Source organism: Prorops nasuta, unplaced genomic scaffold (assembly GCF_024137725.1).
Source record: "Prorops nasuta isolate Cenicafe-Biocafe unplaced genomic scaffold, Cenicafe_Pnas_1.2 PNAS00008, whole genome shotgun sequence".
In the NCBI taxonomy this organism is placed as follows: domain Eukaryota; kingdom Metazoa; phylum Arthropoda; class Insecta; order Hymenoptera; family Bethylidae; genus Prorops; species Prorops nasuta.
The window spans coordinates 1,541,146-1,567,393 of NW_027116805.1; the positions used below are offsets into that span (position 1 = coordinate 1,541,146).

The window sequence follows — 26,248 nt, forward strand, 5'->3', positions numbered from 1 at the left end:
TCTTTCATTTTGAGTTTTCATCTTCTTTTCATTTTTTACTCCTCTATTGTTTAGTTAATCTTACCTTGTGCATCACCAGTTTCCGTCGTCTTTCCTTTCGATTCCTTCCATTCTGTAGGGTCCTTTGGTTCTTTGAGGGCACCTTTTGCACTTTTTGTATCTTTTCTTAAGATAGGAGACAGAGTTGGTCCATAATAAGTGGACGTCGTCGATAGACTTCTTTGAGATATGTGCCACCATCTTCTGCACCATGTTTCCTGAAAATGAATCAATGCGTTTATTCAATTAATTTACAATTCCAGCTCGGTTCAAACTAACCTACACAATAATAATTATCAGCATTTTCTGCATTTCACTTATATTTAATTAATAACTAGTTCTCAAATAAATAAGATTCAACCCAGATGAACTGGTACTACGTACAACGCAAGGGTCAGATTACCATACACAAGCTTTTCCTGATTACAACCCTAACTGTGATATATCGAAAACCAATAATTTTCTATCGCTTGAGCCTTTACAATCTCACGAATGAATAATTGCACAGCTTTCATGGCCAATATCTTAAGCTCTAGAAATAATTTTCACGCCCCAATAGGTTTCTTACTTCAATTAAGAATAAGTTTTACTGCCAACTTCTCGGTTAGATTATAACTGTTGATGAAGGATAAATTATTACAGTTTAACTAAAATTTATATATAGTTCAAATTTAAGTTGGATTTTAGACATAAATTCATGTTTCAAATATTGTCATTTTTGACATTTAAAGTTACAACTCGGGAATGAGTTTGGCGATACAAGATGAAAAAGGAAACATCGGAAGTGCAAGTGGTTATTTGCCAGACTTTGACGTACAAACGTGAAAAGCTTTTTAGACCTAAAGCTTACTGCCCTTGGCTGCATTTTACTGAACAGCAGAAATATTTCCTCTTCGTATATCTCGTTTAAAGTATCGAAAGCATGCAACTGTAATCCAGAAATAATTTCTTAGTTCTTTTTTAGTTATATCTTTCGAGTTATGTTAATAATTCTTAAAAAGATAATGGTTTGGTCTATATTAATTATTACTTGTGGCTTTGTTTTATTAATTTTTGTTCGTCAATTGCGAATACAGAATTTACCAGAGTTAACTAAATATATAATTATTCGATATGATTCAATATCTTTTCATACAGTAACAACGCGAATCAAACTTTTTTTTTTTAATTTTTATACAATTTTCTGTAACAAATGTTTGAAAATTAAGAAAGAAAGTTAATTCTCAATATAGTTATGGTTTAGGTACAGTCCGGATTTGAATGCTTTATCTGGTATATTCCTTTGAAAATTAAGCTCTCAGAGTTTCTTCTCTTCTACATAACTGTACCACCATATTTATTTATGCAGAAAATATTCCAGAAAAGTCATTAGTGGCACTAAATATAGTAGATAAAGTGGTAGCTCTAAGGTTCTAATATTTTTCAGATTTTGGTCGAAAGCCAAGATGACATTTTATCCCTTTGAATGTATGTGACCGTATTCGTTGCCAATAAATAATAACGGGCTTAAAGAGAAACGCGATATGATTAGTGAATATTTCTAATTAAATTGCCAAGTCACCTATCACCGATATTATTGAATCTACATTGACCGGCCTTGGCTATGCCATATTAATTTTAGTTTACCTTGGGGTGCTCGCGGGCTGATCTTGTAATGGTGTAGTACAGGTCAGATATCGATTTAAGCTTAATTCATATTTCGACGGATTTGTCCTGAAAACCTAATCATATTAAAGATAAAAATGTAATGCAGAAATATTTTACTGTAAAAGTGTACCTAAGATAATTTAGAAAATGTTGAGAGATAATTTTTGTGAGGTATAATTATATTTTGGACATTAATTTGCATTTATACGTCAAAAATTACATTCCTCCCTTGGGAAATGGTTGTGAAAAGATTATAAAATGGTGGCCGGCATATAATGTGTAGTGGTTATGTCATGGAGCTTTATTTCTCTGTAGAGTTTGATTAATTTTGAAAGGAAATGGAAATAGTATGGAAGGACACGTAAAGAGATGGAGCTCTTGGCGCAGGTTTCTAAAATTTGTATGAGATTGAAGAGCAGTTCTGTTAGTAGGATGTAATGGCTGAGCATTGCTAGATATGTTAAAGACGGGCCAAAGCTTTTTAGCGATCGCTGTAAATTCCGCAAAGGAACCACCGGGAACCACTGTTTGGTAACCAAGTGCCTGCGTTGGACGTGTTTGGAATTGGCAAATATCTCACTCCAATATTTCCTTATTCAGGCTTGAAAATATTTGTAAAACTCTCCTTGCTTCGACTACATACGCTCACGTTCATGGTCCTGTGCATTATATTTATTTTCAAATCAAATATATCTCATAAATCCTAGAAACTAAATAAAATATTGACTTACATAGGAGAAAATCCTATCCAAGTTTAAAATATATTTGACAAAAATCTAATATCATCTTCGTGTGTATATATATAGTTCAATTTCGCAAATAAAACCATATAAATTTAGACAATTAATCAAATGAAATACCTATTCTACGAATACTTTGCTGTTCGTTGCTTTTCATCGTCATTTAATCCATTCGTAAATGGAGTGGAGAGCAAATATTATCTTGGATTCTAGCCGTCCCGTAGTTTAAGAGTAAGTGTTTTCGCAAATTGTAATAATTTAGAGAGCTTAAGCTGGACTGAAATGATTTAATAACAGTCCTGGGCTAGATAAATTGAAAACATGCAAATGAAAAATTAATTCTAGTACTTGGGCGCCCAAGAGACTATACATATATATATAGTGGCAAAAGCTTTTAGTAGTTTCCATAAAAAATTATAATTACACTCTTCAACAATTTTGACCTTCTTTTCTTTATAAATTTCAGAAAACTTTATCTTTGAACTTATTTTCCAAGCAATCATGACTAGACCGTAAATAATCGATTTTTCTGCAAAATCTTTAATCTTATATAAGAATACTGATAAATTGTTTTCCTTGCGTGATGTTTGATTGAATACAATTTCCTAATAATTCAGGACCCTGAATTAGATAAGCTCAGAGAATAATTTCTTGTAAATGTATGCGAGGGTAAAATGGAGCCTTGCATGCAGCAGTGATCGCGAAGCTTGTAAGATGCTTTTCAAAGGATGGAATGCGTGATTTTTTTTCTCGACATTCGTATCAAAAATAACCACCTCAGGCCGACGGAATGGTGGGCGTTCTTTGGCTGCGTGTCAGAAGACGATTCTGCAGCCGTGACAGAAATAATTTCGCAATATGATTTTTTTTTCTACCTTCCTACATAGCCCAACTTTCTACTTCCTCTATTACAAGTTTTCACCATTTTCACAGATATTCTTTCACGATTGCTAAATTTTTCCAAGTTTTAAACCATTATTCAAAAATATTAATTAACATTTAATTATAAATAATTAAAATAAAATGAGAACTAACTTAAAATTCATATTTGGCTGGAAATAAACCTCGACAAAATTGAACCATCTTCAATAAGTGAGTACAAGACCGAGTAACTTTTCTCGCACGAATGTGAAATTATATTAGATGGAGAGTGTTCACAATAAAAAAAAGTTATATGACACATGTAATAAAAATGCAGAATTTCCAGCACCGTTTCTCCAAACCACTAATCAATGAAAGTGAAGTACACAATAAATCGTTTAAATATATTTAGGTCAGAAGGGTTTTACTCAAGTTTCTTTCCACGTTCTCCCAATAGAAGCTTTCTTAGCTTGCACAGTACCGGATTTCCCGTTCTATGTCATTTCTAACGTTAAATGAGTCAACAATGAAAAGTTTTATTTCGATTAAGTATACCTTTAACATTTTTTAATTGAATTTGACTTGCAATCGACTGTAAAATTTTATCGATCGATTTTTTTATTTTAATTTATCGTCACTAACACTATTTTCTGCAAGGACTTTGAGTATGCAACTATTTTTTTTGTTTATTAAAACAGAAGGGTATGGGTTCAATTTGTCAAATGTTGGAGCATGAGTGAGCACGGATTTTACCATCCAGCTGATGAAGCCAATTTAATAGCAACGATTCGATTTAGAGCATGAAAATATAACAAAGATGCAAAGCACAAGAATGGAATTGGATTGATTTCCAATTGAGCCGGTAATTGAGTCGATTAATAAGTAATTAGTAGCGTAAATCAAGAGTATGGATAGCCCGATGTAATGTAACAAATATTCGGGTAGATTCATTGTCGTTTCGCTATCTGAACATCTACCCAAAGCTCCCCAAATTAAATTCCTCTGTTTATTTAGGAAAAGAACAAATTAATTTAGCTCTCTTTTTATTTACCAAATGTTGGAAGGACCTTATTGGGAATATTCCAACTCTAGCTCTGTACTTTTAGAGATGAGGGAATGCAGTTGGGACAGATAAATATATACATCAGTGTTGGCTTCAGTAATTCAGTTGCTTAGCCTGTTCTTAAGGACTTCTGCTTTCATTCTCGTAACTTTATAAAATACAAAGTAGAACGCTTCGTAGTCGACAAAAAACCTGAATCGGCAACACAACCGTCGTTCAACTTTTTCTCATAAGCTAGATTACGCTTTCCAACAACATTGTTTTGCTTTTGGAACCGTAGGAAACTGGAAAAAATAATAAGGCCTGGGAGAAAAATGTTCGAGCTCTGCTGAGCTTTTTTTTAGTTTTCAAGAAAATTACTTAATAAATACTATGATGAATATAGATAAAGCAATAAGAAGGTTGTATAAGTAATTATCTAGGCAGCTTTGAGTAAATAAGAATAAAACATTTGATTAAAGTTGCTTGAAAGAAATACTGAAGAATAAATAAAGCCTTTAACATTTTACCCGAGCGTTACCTACATTGTTAGTTACTGCATTGGATATATGCGTGAAGATTAAAATCCTATTTCAGCCGGATTCGATTTTCCTTGATGAAATGAGCAATAATATATCTATAATGACCGTATAAGTTGCTATTAGAATTAGAATCCTGAACCACAGAAAGATAAGAGTTAATTTATTTCACTCCCTGGACATCATTCAAGAATTCACGAAAGCCAGCATACCTTTGTGAGATGGAGATCTCTAACAAATGCCGTCACGGATGCGATTGCAGACAAGATAAGACGGGTAGATCCACTATACGTTCTACCAGCACGAGTCTCCCCGTTTATTTCAGTCAATGGAAAATTCATTACGCCAACTTTTATTCTTAAAATGTCTTGTTCCATTTCAGTTCAAAAATTAGTTGCTTCTTTTACATTCTATTGCAATTTAGACGCCTTGTGTATAAGTTGATTGTGTGAAAGTGGAGCATGAACAATAAAAAGAGAAAAATATAAACTTACGCGAGACAAGCTATAAACTTCGCTTTAATGTATTTCGTATTCCGCATAACGTCGATGAATAAAAGTTCCCCTGTATGAGTTTAAAGACTCGCTTGGCATTTGAAGAAAACTTTAAAAGTTCGAAAAGAAATATAGATATATATATATATATATATATATATATATATATATATTATCTTCTTCAATTTAATCATATTTGTTTTTCTATAAGCGTTTTCTGTAGAATTGTATATAGCAAAATTCATGGAACCTATAGGCTAACTGTGAATAAATCGATTGGCACTCGTGCATGAGGAGACAGCAAACCACAGGGTATTCAGGATAGCTAATTACTCGAAACATCGAACTGTCACACCAAGCTACACGGAATCCATGTTTGCTGGTGTTTGCAAATCGAGTATCGTTAGTAAGCAAACTAACAGGACCTAATAGCCTTCTTAAGGATTTAATAAAGTATGTGTGGTATACACTATGCAATAAAAATATCAAGAGATAGCTTTCAACCGAAGGGATAAACAAAGTACTTTCGATAGAGCAGAATAAAAGAAATATTATCTGACTATTTATCTTTATGGTGCAAACGTGTTAAGTTCCGTATTAACAGCAAAGAAAATGACATTTTATGACGTGGAATAGTGAGTAAAATTTATATAGGTATTAGAACAGGATATTATGGTAGTTGGAGTGTTGTTTAAGGGATTCCAGACGGTGGAGGCTGCGGCAGGCGCCACGGGCATCGATCTGCACCACTGCCCCTACTCTTTTAACTTTACCTCGACAACTCACTCGCAACTAAACCATTTCCTCTCTACACAAAACTAACCTTCCCCACCGATTATCTTTCTACGCACTTTTACAAGTGCAATAAAAATATCAATAATTTCTCACTTGGTAACTATTGGTTCATCCACTTATTACTTGAAGTAGTAGCTTTTCTTTCTTTGAAATTAATCGATCATTATTTCTCTAGTGTTTATTTGAATCAGTGATTATACACCATTTGGAGATTGTTTGATAATTGCGGGCGGGTCTTGCGATAATAATAAGCACTCCAGATTTAATTCTAAATACCAAATTTGATACCCTTGCTGGGAGTTTTTATAGGAGTAAAGTATGGCGAGCAATTAAACTGTTAACAGGCATTCTTTGCAAAAGTTCAGGATGCCTGCCTGACATTCCATTGCCCAGGAGGCTCTCGGCACTCTCGCGGGAATGGTTGAGAAAGCACGTTATCCCTACCGAAATTACCTTTGAAGAAAAAACTTGTGTCAGAACGAGAGCCTAACACTTTTCTAACGACTTTGAATAAACTTTGTATCGTCAGGCATATTAATTATAAACGTTAAAAATAACTACATAACTTTATTTAATTCTTCTGGCGAGTGTGCTTTGATAATTCATGAATAGGCTGATGATGATAAAAGTTATATATATGCACTAAAGAATGATTGAACGATGGTGATTATAATAGCGGTGGCTTAGGTTTAATGATAGCATAATACGACCACGTGGTGAGAGTAGAAATGTATTCTAATCTCGTTAGCATAAATTGATTTTAATATATTTCTCGTCAGGTTCCAAGTATCGCCTGATCTAAACGTGACAATCATGGACATTAAGGGAGCCGACAAACCTTGCCAATTGCACTTGATAAGAATTTTGTTATCGTTCTAGCAATAGATATAACAGTTCTTGATCAGCTATTGACTAAATATTATGAACTTTTACGATCACTATTAGATTATTTCCTTTTTGAAAAACAGTATTTGCAGTGTACCATGAAATTTTGAAGTTTTTCGACAATAAAAGTAATATATTCAGTCAGGTTGAATGAATATAATCGACTTCTAGAATGGCTTAAATTTTTATCAAATTAACTCTAGAAATATCGCCGAGACGAGCAATTTTTAGTTCAATTGTTCGTTGAGAATGATTGAAAGTTAGAGTGGTGTTTGACATTCTGTATTGGATGCATTTTGAAATATGTCGGGAGGTTGAGGAAAAGCCGCAATATCTACCATCAAGGGGTATCCATAAAGGTCTCTCGACTCAACCTGGTTATAACTAGAAGGTCTAATTAGTATAGTACGTCAAGGCATGATCTATCTAAGATCGCTACCTTCGTCAATACCACACAACACCATTTACTAGCTACTTTTATTTTAAGCACCTTTGCGAACACTTCAATCAACTCCTCTTCTCTTATATCATGTAGCATTCAATAAATGTAAAAAGAGTCAAAATCTGGAATAGTTATTGGCAGATGGCGGAGCAGGTGTCAGAGCGAATTTGTGTATATCAACTACTTTAATTGAATTCGTGAAGGAACACGTGTAGACTGAGATCATAGTTCGTGTCAATGACCTGAAAAAATTAATTCAGATATCGCAACGCAAACGCTATACAGAGCTGTACAACGTTTTTACGAGCTGGCCCGTTATCAAAGCTGTAAGGAATATCATCGTATATAAGCTTTGTAAAAATTATATTAAAAGAGATAAATCTTTAAAATATATGTATTTTTAATTTTTAAAATAGTGGACATTTATTATGAATTTATATGTAGGTACTTATAGGCCAAATGAAAAAAGAATATTAGAAATAAATTATACTTTGTTCAATTGTTTTTTGGATTTTAAATTGCGATTTACATGAGCCCTCGTTGATCAATGAAGAGGTTAATCAACTTGCAATAATTTGCACAAAAATTGCATGACTCGAGCTGCTTGATAAGGGTACCAGGAACGCAGTATGAATACGTCATTTAGTTGACGCATTAGTTGGTAATGACAGTGTTACTCGTAAATAGAAGCCACACACTCTCTATCTATGTATCTACTACTATATGCTTTCATTCACAGTAAATAATTTCTCGCCCCATTTCAGATAACATTGCAGTTATCGCGATATGATATCATAGAATTATTTATCACCAAGCCTAGCGTAGTAAACTATTTTTAAAATCAGCAATATACTAATCTAAACAAACTTATGAAACCTATATAATTATTAGTACGCGTTATTAATACTTTTCACGGGTTTTATCAAGTTTAAACCGTGAAAACTAATATTTAAAAATAAATAGTAGACATTTGATTAAAAGTTTATTCTACAATTTTAGAAGGGATATAGTACTTGAACTTTTTATTAATTTATGAAGAAATGAAACTCTATTCTTTATTCATAGTGATTTCTATAAACATATTAGATATAGTTGCTATTAGCGATGATTCACACGTTGTGCGGACAAACACGTGAATGTTTTAAAGCTTGGAGTGTCCACTGCGATTCGTTACGTATTCGACAAATAATATTTCTATTAATTTAAAATATAACTGATCAGACATTTTTTTCTTATTACTTATTACCACCTTCAATGAACTTAAAGCTCGATAACCGTTGGGAAATTGATTGCTAATTAACGAGTTGACGCTGTCAATAACTCAGTTTTCTCTCTTTTTTTCAAAGAATCACGTGGGTGAGTAATTCTTGTTAGCAATGACGGAAACTAATTGCTAGCGTACAAGAGGAAATATTTCGTGTAACGAGAATCACAAGTACAATTATTATGCATCGAATAAATTATTTTTTATAAAACAGTTATTATATACTGCTACGGAATTTTAAATGCGAAAAATTATGAAAATTGATAAATACGCGATTCGTAATATATTTCGTAATTAAAACTTGTATCACAAGATTATATTTGCTAAACATTTCCTTTATTGTTGATGATTTTTTGAACCATGTAGCGGCAAAATTCAAGTATTCCGTTTCTTCCGCGTTTATTGAAACTGGCCCGGTAAGTTTGGCTCCGTTCCAAGCTTCTATCATTGGTCTGTACACCCAGCTTTGCTACAACCTCTCGAATTGTAATCCCCTATGGAATACCGTTAAATAGCATATACTACACGGCCCCTCAGATAACGCCGTATATATTAGTTAAATGTCAATAAAGATATTCAAGCGTGAATTGACACTTGCATCAATCTGAAACTTCTATGAATCATACCAGAATCATCTGAAAATCTTTTTACTCTCTTCCATCACATCACAAAAGAATTCAGTTATTGGTAAAAATCCTACAATATACTCCAGGGTTTTTAGTCTTATATTAAAATGCAGTATTCACTGCTAAATTAAATTTAAAATGATATTTTAAACACTGAATTGGACCTGTGAGTTTCCATTTGATTTAAGTTAGTTAACTTGAATATTATGCTTTTTACAGCTACTATATATGTATGTGTTATATATATACATAACATAATTAAAATCAAATATTTCATGAGAATCGAGTATGTCCTAAAATAGCGAGTATTGGAACTTTAGTATTTCAACTGGAAATGCAAGAATTTTCACCACCATCGATATTTGGTTTTTACATTGCATAAAATGGTTTACATACCTTTGTTCAAATACTGAAAATTCTGTACTTTTATCTCGATGCTTCATCCCTCATGGGATATAATCAATCTTTCTAGCTTCGGTGAAGTCTAAAAAGTTTGCGTTAAAGCTGTTATTTTATTGAATCCGTGCATGTGTCTGATACCATGTGGTAAATATATAGAGATTCCTTTTCCATATAAGATGGCTAAAGGTATCATCTTTAACGTTATCTAAACTAAATTATTATACTATATTAAAAGTGTGCCAGATACAGGATTTTTCGAATTATTTTTCATCGCTCCTTTCCATATACCACGTTTCCCAGTCGTCTACTCTTTTAAAACAAGATAGCTTTACAGCCATCGAGACTTTTCGTATTTGGTAATACGAAGAGATAACAAATATTTGTATAGTACGTTACTGTTTCATTGGATGGAGAAGTAATAAATTATACATTCTCCGATTTCATGAATCAGAACTATAAGAGTAACGAAGAGAAAAAGAGAAGAGTCTCGTATTGTTGACACATTTTTTCTGAGATTTTTTTCTCGACTGTTCGTTAATATACGACCCCATTGTTTAATTACTTTATTTCACAGATAGCTCCGGTTTTTTCTTCTTATCATATATCTGAATTATAAGTGCATACTACAAACACGTGTCCGGCCAACCGTTTTTTGCCCGCATGATAGTTCTCCAAATACGATCCCCTTTAATGTTTAGCATTTCTCAACGTTTTTTCCTCTTACGAGAATAAAGTTTTCATTTGAATAAAACTTAACGCAGTATTTTCTTTTACATTTCAAACACATCAATTTTCACTCTCTCTCTCTCTCTCTCTCTCTCTCTCTCTCTCTCTCTCTCTGTTTACTGTTATTTCTTATTTGATTTAATTTTTTTCAATTTATCTTGGTTTGCCTTCTTCGTTTATTCAACGTTTATTCTGATTATTCAAAAACTCTTCGACGAAATTGGTGACCCAAATGCGATAGATAAATCGCTGTGAGCGATTTCTTTCTTCGAATAAAATGTACTAGCAATATATATTTTATTGTTCCAAGTAATATGAGATTACGATGAGGCGATATAGTTTTACATGAGTTTTTCTTTCTAGAAAAGTCATGATTATTTAATTTGGCCGTATAGAAGTGGGTTTTATCACTACGCAACCCGCTCTATACATCCGACAATTAGAAACTACTGTTTAAATTGTAATTTTATCCTTTTAGAAAAACGCAGACAAAATAATTAATACGCGTGGTGTATCTGCGTTTAAATTTACAATGCAAATTATTCCGCTGTTATATCATGGTATCGACAATGACATAGCAGACCATACAAATGCGTTGCTAAATTTCACACAGGACGAGAAAGTTTTTTTCTAAAAACGTCAGAAGCAAAGAGTAAAATTGCAGTTTTATTTATGTGTCAGCCTTGACCACCAAAAAGAGAGCTAAGCTGTGAAAAAAATCGGGTTTCCATGCAGCAACTCAATTTCCAAAACAAATTTTAAAACTGGACCAAATATTTGCATCAAAGCGCACAAGTATAGGAAAATTGCTGGTACCGAGAGGCGAGTGTTTAAAAATACACATTATGTCAGCTCTAGCTCTTCCACATCACTAACATTGTTTTCCTTCAATTATATTTAATATTAATAGAAAGCTCTTCGTTGGTGGGTCAAACTCTTGCGTAAACTCGTTAGAAATTTCAATTTCTCAGTTCGCAAATTTTGCGTTGGTTAATTCAAATCGCAACCTCAAGTTTTCCGAGTACTATACGATCTTCCGAAGCCCATTCTCGAAATTGAAACGTATATACAGTTCCGCTCTGTATGGAAGCCCAGGAAACAGTGAAAATCAGAATTTAAACGTCAATGTATCATTCAACCAACATCAGCAAGTTTTCCCGAGCGACTGTTCCTCTCTATTATTTACCAATCTTTCAAAAGAGGACAATGAAAACGTGATCTGGATAGGGAGCGATAGAGAAAAATAAGGTAAGAGAGAAAGAGAAATTTGGCAGATGTACACGCTTTTGCTGGTTGTCAGAGTGACAAAATACCCCTCGGTGGTGCAAGGTGTGCACGCGAGTCTGGAAAGGGAAAGGGTGGGGACTGCAGAGAGGAGAGCGAAGAAGGACGGAGGATGTGGACACGAGCAAGATAGCATGAGGAAAACAGAGAGCGAAACGGTGAGAGAAAGAGAGAGGGGCATGGTAGGGGAAGTGGAGTGAAAAGGAGTGGGGGGGCTGGATAGAGATCGCAGAGGGGAATTGAAGGGCGGAGGTGGGGGAAGTGATCGTAACCGAAGAAAAATTTGGAGCCCAGCTGAAATTTGTCGCGTTCGATTTTTATTGGACGTTCGATCGGTGGGACTTTGTACGTAGGAGGAAAACTTAACGATTGATATCTATATATAATTTGTGATTTCCAGAGGCTCCGAATGAACTCACTTTTCGGTATTTTGTGGTGGCCAGGGTGGCTGGGGCACTGAACACGCGGCTGAGCTCGTACCACCTCAGGACGAAGCTAGCACGGCAAGAGACGGTGGCCATGCCTGAAGGCTCGGAAAATTGTGCGTGTTAGGGATCCGATATTGTTCACGAATCACTGACACCTGCGACCGAGGGAGCAACGGCCGCCTTTGAGCGACTACCTACGTCGACGACGGGCGGCATCGCTCGCGGCTCGCCTTGCCGGTTCGTCCCTGCCAGCCAGCCAGCCTGAGAACCCGACCTTGCGATCTGCCCAAAACAACACATGCGCGCTAACCTCAACGTCGAACCGCTCTTTCCATCCAAGCCTTCCATTGGTCTCTCCAACAGTCTTTCCTCGTCGACCAATCGCGAGCCGCTTAGCAATCGTGGCGCCAATTTCTTGCATTTCAAATCAAATCATCATCGCCTTCTCTCGAGTTTCCTCTAATTCCATTCTCTTTCATTTCGTTTTACCTTATACTCTTCGTGTACTCTGTACTTCTCTCACCTTCTTCTTATATGTATTTACCGAAAAACTGTCTATAAAAAAGCAAACGTGCTCTTTCATGTTTTATCTCTGCGTAAAGTCTTGCTAATAATTACCACCACCAATTACCAATTGCGATCGATAAGTAACGGGTCACTGTGTTAATAGGAAGAGAGATATACATATATTGTTTGAACTTCGTTAATAAGTAGACTTTGACCTAAGAATCAAGAATTATTGGTATGCGAATATGTATTTGGCTAGTTGATTATTATTATAGAAACGTGAATATAGGGATATTAATAAATTTTTTACTTTATCTTTAAGCAGTTTAATCACATTGATTTTTAGAGTAAATCAGATTAACCTTAATCGATAGATATAGATCGACGTGTTTTTATCGATTCATAGAGGTTAGGGATGGAGGGCTCGAAACCGAGAGGAGTCACGGTGTAGGAATAATAATGTCATCGTCCAGTACATTGGACAGCTACAGCTATTACGATATGCCAACGGTGGAAGGGACCCACCGTCACGAAATTTGGATAAGTTTGACTCGCGTGATACTGACAGTGATGTTGAAAGTCGGCTTTGTTTTGCTCGAGATCGGTAGTATACCGATGAACAACGTTAATACAATTTTACTGCAGAATCTGATTGATTTTTGTCTGGTGAGCGTGGTTTATTTGATGGTCGGTTTCGTCGTTTCCTACAACGGTGACCTCGCGGGTGTTATCGGCGAGGGCCATTGGATTGGACAAGCTACAATCGATAAGGACGAGGCTTTGATCGGCTGGCAAGCAGCGCTGGTGGCTTCCAGTATTTTCACCAGTGGAATAGTCGGTAGAACCCATGTGATCGCCTACCTGACCAGCGGGGTCCTCCTATCCGGCCTAGTTCAACCTCTCCTCGTCCACTGGATTTGGACAGCCAGTGGATGGATGTCGGAGAATTGGCTCGCTGGCTCTCCTGTAACTTTCAAAGACTATGCTGGAAGCAGTATCGTTCATCTGCTAGGAGGGCTTTCCGGCTTGATCGGCTGTATGGTCCTGGGGCGAAGGGTTCTTCTACTGAAGGACCTTGATGAAGCAAGCGTGGCTCCGGCTTCTTCCGCTACCAACTTTGCCGGCCAGCTATTTATATTCCTAGGACTTCAGGTATTTTTCATGAATCCTCGTCGTTTCAATATTATTTCTATAGAATATCACGTTTAACTATCGCTTCTCCCATTGAATTTCAGAGCTTGAATCTGCCAAATTCAGAAATGTCCAGATCAATGGTAGGATCCAATCATCAGTCTGGTATCTTCATCAATGGATTATTAGCTGGCGCCTCCTGTACCCTTTTCATAGTTGCCTTCCATTTCATCCTGGCCCGTGAAGCTTTCAATCATTGGACAGTAATGAGATGCGTTCAGGGTATCATTTCCGGTCTAGTTACGGTGTCGGCGGCCATAGACGTCTATTCGCCCCTGGTCTCCATGGCCATAGGTTTTATCAGCGCGATAATCTTCTATTTAGCCTCGAAATTCATTTTTCACAGTGCTTTGGAGGATTATTGCAATATCGTAGCTACTCATTTCGTGTCTGGTCTCTTTGGCTGTCTTCTTACGCCGTTTTGCGTTTACTCCTTGGATCAAAATATCACTTCCGTCTTTATGAACTTCGCATGGCACATTATTTGTTTGGTGGCCATTTTTATTCTGGTCATTGGCATCTTTTTGCCCACTTTTCTCATCCTCGAGTGCTTCGGTCTTCTCAGGAACAAATCCGAGTGCCTGAATCATATGAGAGCTGTCAGTGCCCTTGAAAATGGCCCGTCGAGGTCTTACATGCAGAGAATGTTCGTTTCCGGTGACGACACTCTTTTTCTGCAACCGGGTTCTACTCTCCGTCAAAATCAGAAAACTTCAAAGTTTCTTGAGTATCAGGAGAATGTTGATAGAATGGATAAAACTGAAAACACGGAACGAATAGATTCAGATACCAAGCCTGGTTCCAGTGCAGAGTTAAGAAACGGGGAGATCCGGAAACGGGGTAAAATATTCTCTATTACATAATATTATGTATAATATCTTTGAATTTATTGTAATTTTAAAAATTCTATTATACAGCTTCGGAAAAGAGGAAAAGAAAACTGAGGCACGTGCATACATTGCCATCTAGACATTTAACTTATTTTGACGATAGCGATGAGAAAATTGACATTGGATGGTCGAGGAGTGCTCGACTCTGCAGATCAGAAATCATACTACGTTGTCTTAAAGAAGTCGAAGAGAAAAGTGAATTGTCTAAATCTCAAATAATACAAAGTATTGAGGAAAAAGAACTGACAATTATTAATAATTCATTTGTGGAGAAAGAGAATCCTGTAAAAAAGACTGAGAAATATTTAAATTTGCAAACTGTTCTCAGTGACCAAGATACAGAACTCAATGTTTTAATTAAGCCAAGGTTTCTTTCTTTATCTTGCGAATCCGTGACTGAAAATTCCAATGATAATACTTTTGCTAATAATGAAAAAAACAATAATAAATCATACATCATGCAAAATAAACACCGCTCCGACATTCTAACTTAAATTTTCCATAAAGTAATAATACAAGCGTCTTCTAATATAATTTTATATATAAATAAAATTGTACCACCGTAAGAAGGCCGATAGTGAGAAAATGAATTCTAAGAATTTGATGTTTTTATTCTTACAATAATAATTATGTACAACATTGGAAAAATGGCACGATTCTTTAAAACAGATCAATCAATTAGTATTATTTTGTATCATTAATCTTAGCATTAATATAATTAATATATATTTATACTCTTATTGTAATTATTATAATTATATTAACAGTAAACTTTGTACATGATTCGTCAAACAGCACAGTTTAACGGCAGTATAAAAATGAAAACAAATTGTACAAACTTATACAAATGTTGATAATATGGCTCGATTTATCGTAGCTATAATTTCGCTCGAGGTATATCATACTTAAAAGAGATCGGCAAAATTCAATTTTAAATCATTCCTTGCGCTCGTTCGTTTTGCTCGAGATAAATGATTACCTCGCCATTAGGAGAGATTTCTCAAAAAATGCTCGAAATAGTTAACAGTATTGTCAATTCACTCGCGAAAATCCTTTAGAATTGGTATCACATAAGCAAACGATATGTTTTCAAGATTATACGTATGGTATTGTATATATAAAAAAATGAATCCAAACATTCTCTCCAGATCTCAAATATTTCATTATTTAACAAGGATCAATAATTGATCGATGGTAATTTTGCACTACCATTATATTAAATTCATCACAATTATAATTACCGATCATTCACTCTTGGCAAAACGAACGAACGTGTCTCGTTTTTGAAAGAGAAAGGAGGAGGAAAATCAATATTTTTCATCAGCACGCTATTATAAAGATCTTTGAAAAAACATTCGTCAACGTTTCTTGCACGTAACAATCGATAGGGTCACAGTTTTGAAGAAAATTATAATATGAGAGGACGGGAAATATTTCTTATGTGCTTTTGTCAAACAAAAAAATATAATTTCTTTTTAAAACACCAGGTAAAGTGAATCTTGTCAAATTACGACATTGAGAGCCGATGTTACAATGATTATAAAATAAATGTTACGATGAGATTTTTCATCATTAAGTAACGAATTATGTAAATTTGCCGCAACAATTGTGTAAATAAATCCCATGCAACGCCACTCGCAGAAAATAGATGCCTTCGGTCTATCGAGAAAAAAGACCTGACGATATTTAGGGACAGAAGTATGTATTATTGCCCAAGACGTTACTGGGATTAATTTACACGAATATAGTTCATATATACATATATCGCTTTTTCATTTCTTAATAAGAGAAAATATATCCCTCTGGTTTAGGTTTCATTAATTACATCAGTATTACCGCATTTTCATGTTACTCTCTATCCGGAAATGTCGAAAGGAATCAAACACGAATGCGGTCCTTAAAAGTGAAGGACACCGCTGGTTTAACTACACGAATTAACATTGAATTATTGCAAATAGCTACGGGCTTTGCAATTGAGAGAAGAGAAGATCGTTTCTCAAGTGCAACGTTCTCCCCGATTAGATTTAAATCTGTTACGAAACATCTACGCTAACATCGAAAAATAGCGCGTTATTATACATCAAATGTACAAATGGACACGCTGAATTGCTTCCGCTTACTTCACCGATACCAAGAATAGTATTGTCAAAATATACATGGAACCATTACCACAAATTCCGATTTATACAATATTCGCAAAGAGGATCAACGTACACTGTATCTCCGAAAATTTATTAGCCAATGCACTCTCCATATTACCAAGAAGTGGACAATCTTGCGATCTATGCCACAGAAAACATTGAAATTGCTGGCTTTCCTTTTGTTTTCTTCTTCTCTTTCTCGAATAATCCTCGAGCTACTAGCGACAAATAAATCTCTTTAATCTCATAACGCGATTTGGACAGCTTCTCCTTCGAAAGGAACAATGAGAGAATTTCCCTCGCTGGAGATTCTCTCATTGTTTTAATATTCCTAAGCTCTTCCTGTTTTCTTTCACGGGATATTATCATAACCCCTGTGAAAACGAGAAATTACTTGTTTGACTCAAATTCTCTCAATTTCACCCACTTGAGATTACGCAATCTTATACGAAATATTTTCAAGAGTAAAAATTATTCTTCTTTTGAAAATCCTTTGAAATCAAATAGATACTTTTGCATGGACTTATTTTCAATACGTACGAAAATAACTATTAGGAGCAGTTAGGCCTTTGGTTGTCGACCATCGACAACACGAGCAAATATGCGTTCGTTGTTTAAAATAAACTGTATATTCGCAGGACGATTTCTTCAGCAAATTCCAAAGAATACATTAAGATTATCTCAATTAAATTTGATCATATGTATGATTTTTGCTGGAAGAGTCAAAAGAGCTCCACAACAATATTTGTGGAAAAAATGGCACTCTTAATGATACACGATAAAAAATCAAAAATCATCATTAAATATCCTGCATTGAAAAGGTACTTTTACGAAGCAGAATTATTTTTAGGTATTTGCTCTCAAATGGCACGTTTCTCATGATATTCGTGGGCTTTGCCAGTAACGGCCATAATAATAATAATAAAACGTTAATTAGCTTAACAGCGATAGTCACGGTTAACTTTTATTAGTGGAAAACCGTTATTGTGACTAGTTCAACAGGCTCCCCGGTCCCTTAGGCCAGTCCAGATTGGAATAGGCCTTCCGTGGTCCTTTGCGGGAATGGGCTTCGGAGCTTTGAGCGTACAATTTACAATTAATTACAAGTCCCTCGTCAACATCCGGTATACTTCTTGCGCGAGGGACGTTAAAATCAAAGTTTGAAGCCTAGGAGTGATGAGTCCTCAAGTTATCGATGTTTGCTAGGTCATCACTGTATCGGTGAGGTCTTCCTTCAGCCATTGCGGAATAGTTCTCGATCCTAGCCTCTTAAGAAGTTTCACAAGCGCCGTATTGTGAGATAAATAGTACCTCTGAAAATAAAGAATGTTGCATGAAATGCTTCAATCATATAGAATGCTTTGATCAATTTTATATAAATATCAAGCTGATATCTTTTTGACAAGAATACAAGATCTGAATAAATTCAATACATATCGAACCTGTAATAATTTGTATGATTTATCCTCCATGGGTGGATACTGTCTTCCTTTACTTTTTCCCAGGCATTTGGTCCTGTCCTCGTTAGTAACTTGACAAAAGAATCCCTTTTTGGGATCATACCTCAAATGAGTGGAGTAATTGAAAGCTGGAGTGATTTTTAAGAACCTCTGCAACTCGTGCAAAGTTTCCACAGGATTTTGTCTTAATTGTTCCCCATCTATGATGTGCAGTTGTTGGGGAGGATAATAGGAGAGCCACCTCTCGAGGTGCTGAGCATATTTTCCAGGATTTAGACATCGGTTTCTCAGGTCCCTCAGTGGTTTTGGTGCTGTGTCACTCGCAGTGATGACAGAATGAAAGGAGTAATTATTTGCTACTGCATCTCCGTGGATTCTAGTGTGCTGGTACCAAGAGTAAGCTCTTCTCGCAGGTGACAATAAAATTGTTATTAGCTTTGCTCTTGGAAGCAAAGCGTGTGCTCTTCTTGGTACCAATTCACCATCAAAGTACGTAGCTGATTTCTCGAACAAGTATCTGGAACTCTCATTCTTCGCAGCCGGGAAAAAACTCATGTACCAATCAAGTCCCTTGTAGTAGTTCTTCCCATTGAAGAATTGGATTTCCTCGAAAGTATCCGGACTTGGCAAATTGCTGTTTATTGCTGGATGAATCGAGAGGAAAGTGTACAGTGCGGTTGTTCCTGTTTTCTGCGGTCCTATCACTAAAAATCTAGGCAGCTGTTCGCAGGTTTTGTTTCTGGACCAGATTTTCTGGTGCCTCTGATCGTCACAAGGATTCTGTAATGTAAAACAACTTATTATTATAAATATTCACAGGTCGCGAGAAGTTAATATATTTTAACGATTTTATCAAAATAATTGTAGTAAAAAAAACTTTTTTGACAATTAAACTCTGATGTTTCTGTACTTACTCCCCATACAGGATCTGCCTCCTCTGGATACAGCTGAAAATATCTTTCTCCTAATTGAAGAGGAGGAGCACTGGATAATCTTAAATTTGTCCAACACTGTATAAATTTTATTACTGATTCAAACGTATAAAGTGCCAGTCGATCGTTTCCATAATTGGACATGTGTGTCATAAAAATATTTATCTAAAAAACGTTATTATCATTAGAAATCAGTCACTTGACAATAAAGCAATCATTACGTTAATACAGAATATTGCGTGTTATACGGAAAAATTATAAGACAAATTTCTTACAGGATTATAAACGATCGTCTGGAAAAGCTCGCCACCTTGTATTGATTCGTCAAGCTTTTCTCTGCCTCCTGGATATCTTTCGATAAAAATAGTGTGAGTGAAAAGACCACAAGTTTGCCTTGGTAGGACCTAAAATGATTCAAAAATTTCAAATAAATGTTAACTGTTGAATAATTATCCATTCACGCTATTGTACAAACTGCTCTAAATATGACTTGACTGATTAAAGCAATTCATTCCGCGTTGCATGTATGCTACCGTATGCGAAATGGAAATATCAAAATGAATGTACAATTTATACAATGTTGAAGCGAGCAGCCTGTTATTTATTATCCCAAGAATATTTTTATCTGAATTTTCAGTTAGTGAGATTGTCAGCACGACAGGTGAGACACTGATTTTACGGGTTATTGATTAGGGACGTGAGGCGGTAGTACATGATAGAGATGACCTTACCATGATATTACGATGAATGAAGCCTCTTCTGAGGCGTGCCGGCCTTAAGTGCGGGTACTCCTCGGTGCTGGTGACCTTGATGTTCCAGACCCGTTTCCAGGCCTCGTAGAGGCTTTCGTGAACCGGATATACGCCGGAGTGGTGCGGACTTACGCTGTAACCACTTCCTGTTGGGATCCCGTGGTCCTTCGCGAATTGTTTGTTCAGTGCCATGTCCAATTGTAGATGAGTTACATTCTCGTACAAATGGGGCTGCTGATGGTTCCACATATGGGAAAACCACGTAAATCTGCAAAAATTTAATTCGTTCATCCGGCCCGTTTTTATCTTTGATCGGAAATTCATTATAGGAGGCAACTCTCTCTTACCTGTCGACGTTCTCCAGTAACATATCGTCCCCCAAATTTTCCTCCGTTGTCCCGTGGTGAAAATATTTCCCGGAAAACCCCAAGTTAAATTTGAATCCTGGCACCAGAGCTTGTATCCTCTGCTGGGTGGCTAGCAATGCTAGAACATCGTCCTTCCTGAGACGCGTTCCCTTCTCCCCCACAAAGATGTCATCCACATCGACCAATATCATTCGATTTAGACTCAAACTTAGTTGGCCGTGGGACAAGTATGACAAAGAGTCCAGCAGTAATAATTTGTGTAACCAAAACCTCAATCCACCCCCAAAGAGCACCCTCTGAATTCCGTCGAACCTTCCATGATCCTAAACAAGAAGGAAAAATCAAATTAACGAATAGGTAATATATGTTATATCAAAAATTTAGAAATACAATTAAAACTGCGTTTAAAGATTTTCTAAAGTTATATTACTGTTAAAAGTAATTAACTCGCAGCTCGGTATAAAGTTGTTGGTTTTGATGGAGCAACTAGCAAGGTGGTAGTTTAGTGTTGTAGAAAATTTTCTAACGGTCGATTAAGCTAGGACTCAGTATGAAAGGTCGAGAGCAAGGAATTGGGTGGAAAAATGAAGGAAATCGTGGAAACTCACTAGGAAAATCGTTAATTTCAGATGGCGCGAAGGGTTATTCGTGTTGGACCTCCCGTACTACCAGGGCAAACTTGCCAGACGTAAATAACAATAATAATAATCTCGCTGATAACTCCATTATGCACGGTACGGGTAATGGTATATAGTACGAGCAGAATCGCAATCTGCTAGATAATTTAATCAAAAGCCAATTAGCCGTTGGTTTATTCGATTAATAAGCAACGAAACAGTTCGCTTATTTGTTTCCCAGCTTTTGCAACGAACAATTTAGTTTTCTACTCAAGACACATCCAGTTTAAGCCTCTTTTTTCAATAAATCTCATCACACTGAACAATCCAAAATCGCATCTACATTTAATCCAAACATATTTGTACCGTGTATTTATACATTAGCAGGGCACTGAAATTAATTCTAAAATTAGATACAACTCTGTAATCTCTGAAATGAACGCTTTTACTTACGCGTAGAATGCTTGATTTTATTTTGGCTCCGCTAACCGGAATAGATCCGATATCAAAGAGGTATTGTGTCATTCAGCCTTTGTCATGGATCGACATAGTCGCAACTGTGGATTTTTCGAATTCTCCCTTCTATCACAGAAATTTAAACTGATTTTTCATTATTTCTTGTTTCTGCTAAAAACAATTGCCACTTTTTTCCCATTGAGATGCAATGAAAATTTCGATAAAAGTATTAAAGACGACAGAGGTAGAACATAATTAACAAACGAATTCTTTTAATTATGAAAGTTTTCTGACTTTTAAAATATACTTCTGCCATCGTCCACTGTATACGTGAGATTAATCAAGCATAGCATGGAGTAGTGGCAATCAATATATTTCGCTGCGTCAATACTTCAACGCTCCAGCCAATTTCTAGCCAGTAATTAAACTTCATTTTATTTTGCGCGCCGTTGAACATTTTTCAGCTATTTCTTAACTTTACAATACCTACCTCTGTAAATCTTGATCAATTTCTAATTCTGGCTAGTTCAAAGGGAAACAACGTAGGTACTTAAAAGTATTTATGCAGCTATAATAAATCTATTTCTTCGTGCAATATAAAGGAAGCAAGAATTTTAACTTCTCATTTTGGATGCTGGTAAATGAAAATTTCCAGAGTAATGAAAACTAATTAGGACTATACGGGATAGTTTTTCCAGCTTTAAAGGTCGGAGGTAATGAATAGTTATGCAAGCTATAGGCTCACATTTTAATGAAGGAAAGTAAACAGGCTTAGTAGATAGTTTGTTAGCATCGAAAGGCTTGAAAAAGTTTTCGCGCGTTGAGTCTAGAATTCCTACCGAGGCGAATGCTGTTTTTTGAACTGTTAGCTTTTATGAAACCTAAATTCAATAGCGTACTAAAACATTCTGAAAAATCAGGGAAAAGAAAAGGCCGGAAGAAATAGAGTTTTCAATTAAACCATTCTCGTAAAAGATAAACATTGGATTATGCTGTTAGAAAATGAAATAAGTGACTGTGAAAGCTTTATTACATATTTACATGTAATTAACAAACAGGAAAAAATTTGGTAAAATAAAGGAATGTATAGTTAAGAAATAAAGACTTTCGAGGTAATTGCGTGGATAAATGGAAAAAATAGGAAAGGCCAATGGCGAAGGTTTTTGTCGAAGTGGTGAAAAGGATTGAGAATGAAGTGAAGAGGGATGATGGTATAAAAAGGAGTGATGGGGGAGGATAGGAAGAGAAACGGGACAATTCGTAAAGCTGGTATACGCTTGCATTCGCCGTGGATTTCGCGATTCTGAGATTCCGAGGGTCGAAAGCGGTATACTCCGTCGTTGGATGCTAAAACTTCTCTGGTTCCGTCGTAAATACTTAATGCGTGGATAAGTACCAACGCCAGTTCGTGCGGTGGAATTGTTAAGCACCTCTCCCCTGCAAGACTACGAAAAATAAAGAAGGATTTACTGGAAAACAATGTAACCCACACCCCTATTTCTCTCTATTTTCTCCCACTCCTCTTCCTTTTACCCCTCTTCGGACTACTTTCTTTCTGTAATCTGTCACGACCCACTTCGTCCTAAGATTAATTTATATACTATACTACACGTCCTGCTTCCTTGCTTTTTCCATCTCTCTTGCAATTTTTGCAGAAAACTTCGATAAACCTTAATTTTATTCCACAAATTGCTGCTAAATAGCTACTCCATCTTTGCATTATGTAACATGACGTAATTAATGAAGTATTTACATATTTTGATAGAAAGCCAGAGGGAGGAAGAGCTTGTTTTTAGTTTGAATTACAGTGTATAATGTTGCAATAAGCTCTTCGACTCTCTGTTTCGTATCAGATTTAATTTGTGTTATGCAAGTACCACGGAATTAGTTAAATTGTTGGTAACCGAGAGGTGATGAATGTTTCGGAGGGAGAAGGAAAGAAAGGGAAAGCAGAGGAAAAAAGATACCGATAGATTTTAGCATAGAGAGAGAGAGAGAGAGAGAGAGAGAGAGAGAGAGTAACTGAGTAGTAGAGGATGGAGTAGGGACTGGCCTGATGTGACTGGTAAATGCGTTAATTCAAAACGGTCTGCTGCAGAATCAGCTATCTTGCGACGTTTCTTGACTGCAAAAGTTAAAGACGAATTCTGCTCCTCATCTTCAGGGGGGAGGATGCGAAAGCACAGTCGAGTTATTATAACAATTATTTCTCATAATCTAGCAACTCATTCCCTTTTCAAACTATAAAAGTCAATACAAAAATTAAAATGACTAAATTATAAAAAAATATAATTTACTTTATATCTATGGTCAAGCAACACACACACTTATCCTTCTCTTTAAATTCGAAATTTGATTCTCTCTGAATTGGCGGGTGTTGATTAATCCAATCGTATCTCCAGTTTCATTTGGAGGGTTATCACTTGATTTGATCCAATAGTGCGTGTTTCATCGAAATTCTTCAAGGCTCGTTTCGTACTTTAGCCGGAGACTGTCGAAAAAAAGGACTAACGCTAGAATCACGTAGTCGTTGCCTGCCGCGTGTCTCTAATACCGATTAAATCAGGTGGGGGTAAAACACGGCGGGACGTCACATAAATTAATATAAATTAATGCAAGTCCGTTGGCCGTACGTGGTCGAGTATTAATTTCTCCCTGGTGCCGCGGATGAAGCTGAGAATGAACGTGAGCTGAAAGCCAAACTTCTTGATTCACCTGCCTCCCACGCAAAATGGCCAACAATTGCAATCTCCAAATTTCCCCAATTCAATCGCACCAGTCTAGTCGCTCGAATTAAGGGTGCAATTTTATCGAAGATTTCTTTACTGTATAATTATTTCCACGAATAATTTATCGTAATAAATTTTGCGAATTTTTCATCGATCAAATGAAATTGCTTAAATTTATAACCGAGTTATATATCACACTATTTTTATGAAATAAACGTTTACCTGGATGACAGTAGCAAGGGGACTCTTATTTGCTGGATAGTCCAGGCTATCCCGGTACGCCCAAGCCAGTGGCTCGTACGTACTGTGATTGGCCTGAAAAATGGTCCAATCGCCACCCGGAAGTGGTCCCAATGCTGTTTCGCCGGACCTGGTTAGCCTGAGAATTGGCGAGGCTGCATTCAATTGGGCATCCTGAAATTCCAATGTTATCATGTTAATATAATATTTCCAGTTTTTTCTCTTTCTTTCTCTCTCAATTTATTTATAGAAAAATTCAAATATTAATTCTTAGAATAGTCTTTCAACAACCAGTTTTTTTTATTTCTTTTTAATGCAATGATTCTTATACTTTAGCACAGTTTTAACCAATTTTTACACAATTATTTCTTTCCCGTATTTCTCTATCCAAAGAGAATTTCTCTTACTCTTATCAAATTAGCTGGATTGTCCTTTTATTATTCGCTTGGGAACGATGTTTATTAACGAGCATAGAGCAAGTATTTCCGCCACTGCTGCGATCTTTGCAAATTTATTCATCGCCCCTGCTCGTTTCTCTTCGTTCTTTGCGCTTCAGGGACAATGCTTTTTTATCGCCCTCCAGTTTTACAGCCCTGTCCCTTTTGCACCCACCTCTTTTACTACTATTCTTCGTCATGTTTTCGCGAAACAAACTTGGCTGCATCGTCACGAAATTATTCGCCAACTTCTCGAGAGATTAGAATTTGCACACTATTGATTGTGTGTTTCTTCTTCCTAATCAGTTATTCTGTTCTTTTTTCTCCAAATTTTATATAGCAATTGTATAACACTGCATGTGTTTTTTAAGAAACTTAATTTACACACAGACTTCATAATTAAGGGATTATTGAATAAAAGAAAGTAGACCTACCTTTAACCTAAGATTTGTGTGTATAAAAAGAGGAAATCCTCTGAGTTGTGCTCCAACCAGACTTTCTTCTCCAGGAGGAGCGAAACCCACGATGCCTACCGAGTACTCCCGACAATATTTATCTAACAATTCACGATTCCATTTGTCCATCTGCAGGTACTTGTTCAGGTTCTCGAAGATCAGAACTCCATAGCGTCCTTTATCCAGATTCGTCAGTACTGGCAATGATTTTCCGGCCACTTCTACTTTATATCTAAAATTATTAAAAAACAATTATTAGCATACCAAATATAATTTTTATTTAAATATTTAAATATTGTTTTTTCAGAGAAAATATGCGGGATTCGTAAAAAGCGGTGAAATATGGATAAATGGAATTTTAGTATACAAAGAAGTAACATTTGCAAAGTACCAACCAGACATATTACACTGATTACTTGTTTTCTCATGTGTGTGCGAATGTTTCGGCGTACTTAGAATTTCAACGCAATTCCGTGGATCACGTGGAATTTCGAAAAATTCCTCGGATAACATTTCAGACTGCAGGTGCATATCTCCTCTTTAATATTTCGTTTATCTCTGTTTACGGACAACGTGCAAACTGCTATCGTGCAAGTACCACACACACACACACACACAAAAGCTTGAATGGGAATAATTTTCAAACTACATTTCCAGCACACAAAGAACGGCATTTCTGTGACAAAATGTTTCTATCGACAATCTAGAAAATCTTTCATCAACTAATAGAATCCACGTACTTCTATTGCTTGATATAAATTACGTTGAAATCTCCTCTAAATCTACCAATCGTGGCTCCCTTTCGTTTTGTACCTAACCTAATCTCGAGAAGGCTTCCTTATATTTCATGCTAAACATG

The 26,248-nt window shown here is 36.0% G+C and overlaps 3 protein-coding genes across 5 annotated transcripts in view; 1 reads left to right on the top strand and 2 right to left on the bottom strand.

Annotated features, from left to right (window-relative positions):
- MCU (mitochondrial calcium uniporter) overlaps window positions 1-12,818 on the bottom strand; it is a 39,421-nt gene extending 26,603 nt beyond the window's left edge. The window contains exons 1-2 of one of the 2 annotated variants that reach the window (XM_066730498.1): window positions 12,206-12,818; window positions 65-257 (exon numbers count right to left, since the gene is read on the bottom strand). In XM_066730498.1, coding sequence (XP_066586595.1) covers window positions 65-257; window positions 12,206-12,307 — 295 coding nt within the window. In that variant the 5' untranslated portion in view covers window positions 12,308-12,818. The remainder of the gene's footprint in view (window positions 1-64; window positions 258-12,205) is intronic. The other variant, XM_066730497.1, reaches the window with a different exon arrangement.
- A 362-nt stretch (window positions 12,819-13,180) lies between these two features.
- LOC136775584 (putative ammonium transporter sll1017) lies at window positions 13,181-15,321 on the top strand. Its single transcript, XM_066730499.1, has 3 exons — window positions 13,181-13,873; window positions 13,957-14,752; window positions 14,830-15,321. Exons 1-3 carry the CDS (start codon window positions 13,181-13,183, stop codon window positions 15,294-15,296), a joined length of 1,956 nt encoding a protein of 651 aa, XP_066586596.1. The 3' UTR covers window positions 15,297-15,321.
- Window positions 15,322-15,420: 99 nt separating this feature from the next.
- sfl (N-deacetylase and N-sulfotransferase sfl) overlaps window positions 15,421-26,248 on the bottom strand; it is a 183,941-nt gene continuing 173,113 nt past the window's right edge. For both annotated transcript variants that reach the window (XM_066730427.1, XM_066730426.1), the window contains 8 exons: window positions 25,369-25,621; window positions 24,480-24,671; window positions 20,435-20,778; window positions 20,067-20,355; window positions 19,611-19,739; window positions 19,318-19,500; window positions 18,386-19,183; window positions 15,421-18,256 (listed from right to left, as the gene is read on the bottom strand). In XM_066730427.1, the coding sequence (XP_066586524.1) occupies window positions 18,146-18,256; window positions 18,386-19,183; window positions 19,318-19,500; window positions 19,611-19,739; window positions 20,067-20,355; window positions 20,435-20,778; window positions 24,480-24,671; window positions 25,369-25,621 (2,299 nt within the window). In that variant the 3' untranslated portion in view covers window positions 15,421-18,145. The remainder of the gene's footprint in view (window positions 18,257-18,385; window positions 19,184-19,317; window positions 19,501-19,610; window positions 19,740-20,066; window positions 20,356-20,434; window positions 20,779-24,479; window positions 24,672-25,368; window positions 25,622-26,248) is intronic.